The 4,672-nt window shown below is 32.4% G+C and overlaps 1 protein-coding gene across 1 annotated transcript in view; it reads left to right on the top strand.

The window, feature by feature from the left end:
- The first annotated feature begins 1,529 nt into the window (after window positions 1-1,529).
- The window catches only part of LOC101509491 (uncharacterized), an 18,579-nt gene continuing 15,436 nt past the window's right edge, over window positions 1,530-4,672 (top strand). Inside the window, exons 1-2 of the mRNA XM_004514094.4 lie at window positions 1,530-1,692; window positions 2,134-3,069. Coding sequence (XP_004514151.1) covers window positions 2,146-3,069 — 924 coding nt within the window. The 5' untranslated portion in view covers window positions 1,530-1,692; window positions 2,134-2,145. The remainder of the gene's footprint in view (window positions 1,693-2,133; window positions 3,070-4,672) is intronic.

Below are 4,672 nucleotides of genomic sequence, written 5' to 3'. Positions count from 1 at the left end.
CGTCATGTTTGTACTCCACAATGGGTTATTGTAGCTCGCTATATGTTAAAAACAAATCTCCGCACATATTCGTTTTTCTCTTATAAATGGCTACTATAGATCTGGTTATTAGTTAAACACTTTTTTTTTTTATAAATTTTTTAAAATTGAAAACCATTAATATACAATTAAATTTATAACATTTAGGTTAATAGTAAAAAATAATAAAATATTTACAAATTTGATAAAATTTAAGCAACTAGAATTACCATGTTATTATTATTGAATAAAAAATTAAAAACGATTGTTAGTGTGGTTAAACGGTTATGCAACTAGAAGAAATGAATAAAAAAATTAATTTATGTTATTATTGAATAAACAAGTTATTTAAATAAAATGATAAAAACGATTGTTAGTGTGGTTAAACGGTTTTTCTTGATATTAAATATCCACAAAACAAAGTTAATTTGTAATTATATTTTAAATACAATAATTAACATGATTTTAGTGAGAGTTTGTCCCCTAAGCATAGAGCAAAGAGATAAGAAAAAAAAAAGAATAATTCAAAAAACAACAAAAACTTAAAACCAAACTATTATATTTTTTGATAAAAGGTAAAAGTTCTTAATCTAATGTGAAAAAGAGTGACGTAATGCATATTTATTTATTTATTTTTTTAAATTACACTGACTAAAAGTTCTTAATCTTATTTATTTATAACAATTATTTATTTGTAATAAATTTATTCTTTATTTTTTTTTTTCTGTTTAGTTTTTTTATCTCTTAAAATATATCAAAATTAATTTTTTAATTTAATTACATAAAAAAAATTAATTTGTGTAAGTTTTAATAAAATAAAGAACTCAAATAAAAAATAAATAACTAAATTATTAAAGATAAAAAATTATAAAATAGTTTTTTTTGTATAGATTACAATTTATATTAAGAGAAACACACATTATGTAAAGACTTAATTGTAGTTTTGGTCTCTCTATTTTAGTTAAATTACGAAAATAGTCCCTCCATTTTATATCTATTTAATGTGATCTCTAAACAGAATTTTGATCCAAAATTTGATGAAATGTCATTTTTGTGCGCTTATTTAAGCCATACTATGTCTCAAAATCTCGAAGTGCAACAATTGTACCTGAGATATATGATCATAAATTGTATGGTGTGATTTAAAAAAATTACACTTAATTAAATTTTAAATCAAAATTCTATTTGAGGGACCAAAACTGAAAAGAAATAAAATAAATGAATTATTTTCGTGATTAAGTTAAAATAAGAAAATCAAAACTACAATTAATTCTTATATAAAACTATAGACACAATTAGAAATAACCTCTTTAAAAATATACAATGAAATTTTACATATAGCCCATTGCATAATTCTCACTTAACTCAAAGCAAAGTATAAGTGGAAGATCCAAATCGTATGTACTAGTTTCGCATTTGGTAACAAACTATTAAAAGAATGAGATCACATCATATCAATTTTGTTTTATCATTTGGTACGATAAGAAAATCACCGATCTCATTTAACGGAATACAGTATTCGTTGGATAAAATGCAAAAAGAGAATTAGAAAACATAATACTAGTTATGGTTATGGAGGATCATCCTCCGCTCCAATTCCTCACCGAAATTTAGTTCCGCCTTCTTCTGCATTATCAATAATCAACCTTTATTCTTACATCACAACCCATCTCGGTGAGTTTTTCTTTTCTCGCCAGTTATCTTATTATTTTACACATCTTCGCATACTCAAATCAATAATCTTTGTTTTTTGTTTTTATTTTGCCTTCGGAAATAACTGTTTTAAGTGCATAAAATGTGTTAATGTTGATAATCTTATAGTATAGGTAGAAAAAAACAATGAATGTAAGGAAATACATTAGGGTTCTTTCTTAATTTAGTCTTAACTTTCTATTCCATTACTTCAAGGAGAATCATCTCCAGCCATTGTCTTAACTTTCTATTCAATATTGTACTGCAAGAGGACATTTCCTCAGTTAGTAATTAGTACAGAAGTATTTCTCATATTACTCTTATACCCGTTTGAAGTAGATTAATATGAAAAGTGTGTATAATACAATATGAATTAGTGTTTCAAGTAATTAATGTTTTCAATTTGCTAATTCTTGTTGCTAGGTTTTATCAAGCATGGAGGCACCTACGGTCGATGTGGACCTTTTGCCGAAGAAGATTGAAAATGAGAAAGAGAGAGGTCCAATGTTCCATTGCGATTTGCATGATACAGAAGTAGTTCACAAGCTGGCACAGATGTTCTTGCCAGGTTTAGCTTCTGCCTGTGTTGATAACACAACTGGAGATCCCTTCAATACTCCTGGTTCAGTTGCAGTTGATTTGAAGAGCGAAATGATAGATTTCGTTACACAGAGAAGTGAATCGTTTGTTGCCGAGTCTGTTATCTTAGATAATGGTGCTGATGGTGAAGTGTCGGATCATCCTTTTGATATCATTTCTTGTTTTGTTGACGACTTTGTAACTTCGAAGAGGAATTTGTTGAGTCAGGTTTCGGGATGGTTGCTAAGCGATAAGAGGGAAGACAAGATTGATGATTTTGTTCAGGAGATGGAAATGAATGGTTTTTGGTTGCTAGACAGAAGAGAAAAAGTTGCAGAAACTTTGCTTAAGAATGTTGACTTTAAGAACTTGTTTCATTGCAGCATGAGTTTTACTAATGCAGAAGATCTTGCAAACCATGTCAATAACTGCATCTTCAAACCTGTGTTCTGCGATAACGAGGGATGCAATGCAAGGTTTAGCGCAGGTCATTTGAAGGAGCATGAATCGGATTGTCCTTTTAAGATAATTCCGTGTGAGCAGAAGTGTACAGATAGCATTATGAGACGTGAGATGGATAGGCACTGCATAACTGTCTGTCCGATGAAGCTTGTGAATTGCCCTTTCTATGCGGTTGGTTGTCGATCGGCTATTGCTCAATGTATGGTTGGAAAACATTGCTCAGATGATCTTCATTCTCACTTGTTGCACATGCTTAAAGGGATCCACAAGGATGCATCCGGTGGAGATCTTAATCGACGAGTAGAGCAAATTGTACAGGTTAGTAAATAAAAACCATAAAGATGTAGAGTATTTTTGGTATAACTAAAACATTCCATGAATGAAATTCAGTACTATTTTTAATTTTTATCATTCAAAATTTTAAGCAGTAAATTTGTTGTGTTTAAAATCATTCTAAATACTTGCAGTGTAGTCAAAATAGCAGCTATAGCGGCACTATAGTGTTATTGTACAGCGAAATTGGAATAAATTGTTATTATTCCGCGATATGCTATTTAATACAAAGTATTGTCAAATAGCAACGCCATAACACTGTAATATAGTGGAATCTAGATAATCTACTATTTTCCGCAAGATGTGATTGACAACTGAATACTTCACAAGATTTCTAATTTAAGTCAATAAGGGACTATTAAAGGAATATTTGTGTCATTTTATTTACATTAATGAATGGGGATTGATTCAATGGAGTTATTTTTTAAGGTATAGCCTCCAAACATTTTTCTGCTTACATTTTTTTTGTTTATTCACGAATACCATTAAAAGTTTTCAAGTCTCTAGGAGGACAAGTAGTTCCCAGAGTTTCGGAAAGTTGGTACAACTTGAGCTAAGGGTCAGTTTCAATTAGTTTCTAGTTTATGGGAGCTTACCACCTACCGTTTACTATGTGAAAACATTTGCTATTGTCATTTATTAAAATAAGTGTTCATTTTATTCGTTAATAAAGAGTAGAAACTTTTGATGTAAACAATTGTCTACATTTCTAAAAACAATTAAAATGTCAAAAAAACTGTTTTCATTATTTCCGGAAATTTATTTTCATTAACTAGCATTTCATTTTATCTCCATTACAATTATTTACTTCAAGAGTCTCACATGAAAGTTGTTAAATATTATAATGTAACTAGCATTTCATTTTATCTCCATTACAATTATGGCCCGTTAGTATTACTATAAATTATGGTTGTTTAATACCCTTTGTCTATATAAAGAAATTCCGCTATGTAGTTGAAACACACGGGTTATTCACAATATGTCTCTCAATACTCTTTATATTCAACATGGTATCTAGAGCCAACTGAAAGACAACCGCCCGCCCCCCCCCCCCCCCCCCCCCCCCCCTCTGCCGTTGATACGCTGATTCCTCAATTTTTGTTCAGCCGTTCACTCTCTACCGTCGCTGCAGTCACTGCTTCTGACGAGTTTTCTCGACGAACGACCACTTCATCAGCGCCGTACACCCCAGATCAGCCAAACCCTTCCGCCGCGCCTTTAGAAACCTGCTCACGCACCGCCTGCACACCCTGCACGTGAGATCCACGCGCCGCCACTGCCACCGCGCGTGACGGTGCGTCCAACGGCCGTTCACGGTGCCGCTTCTTCCACCGCACTCGCCTCGGCCCCCTGCTTCCATATCTTCCCTCAGTTTTCAGTTTCGAGTTACGGATATACGAGTTCCAGTTCAAACATCCCCTGTTTTTTCGGTTCCGACGCGTTTTCTGACAATCTGTGCTGACCATGGCGTCCCAGTCTGAAACAAAGAGCATCTTCACCAACTACATCACTTCTCCTCTCTCTGTTGAAAAATTGAATGGATCAAATTATGATAGTTGGGCTGCCGACATCAAACTATGGCTACGTG

The sequence above is a fragment of the Cicer arietinum genome, chromosome 4 (assembly GCF_000331145.2).
Source record: "Cicer arietinum cultivar CDC Frontier isolate Library 1 chromosome 4, Cicar.CDCFrontier_v2.0, whole genome shotgun sequence".
Lineage (NCBI taxonomy): Eukaryota > Viridiplantae > Streptophyta > Magnoliopsida > Fabales > Fabaceae > Cicer > Cicer arietinum.
Note: the sequence above shows the minus strand (reverse complement) of the source record. Positions and strands in the feature narration are given on the sequence as shown.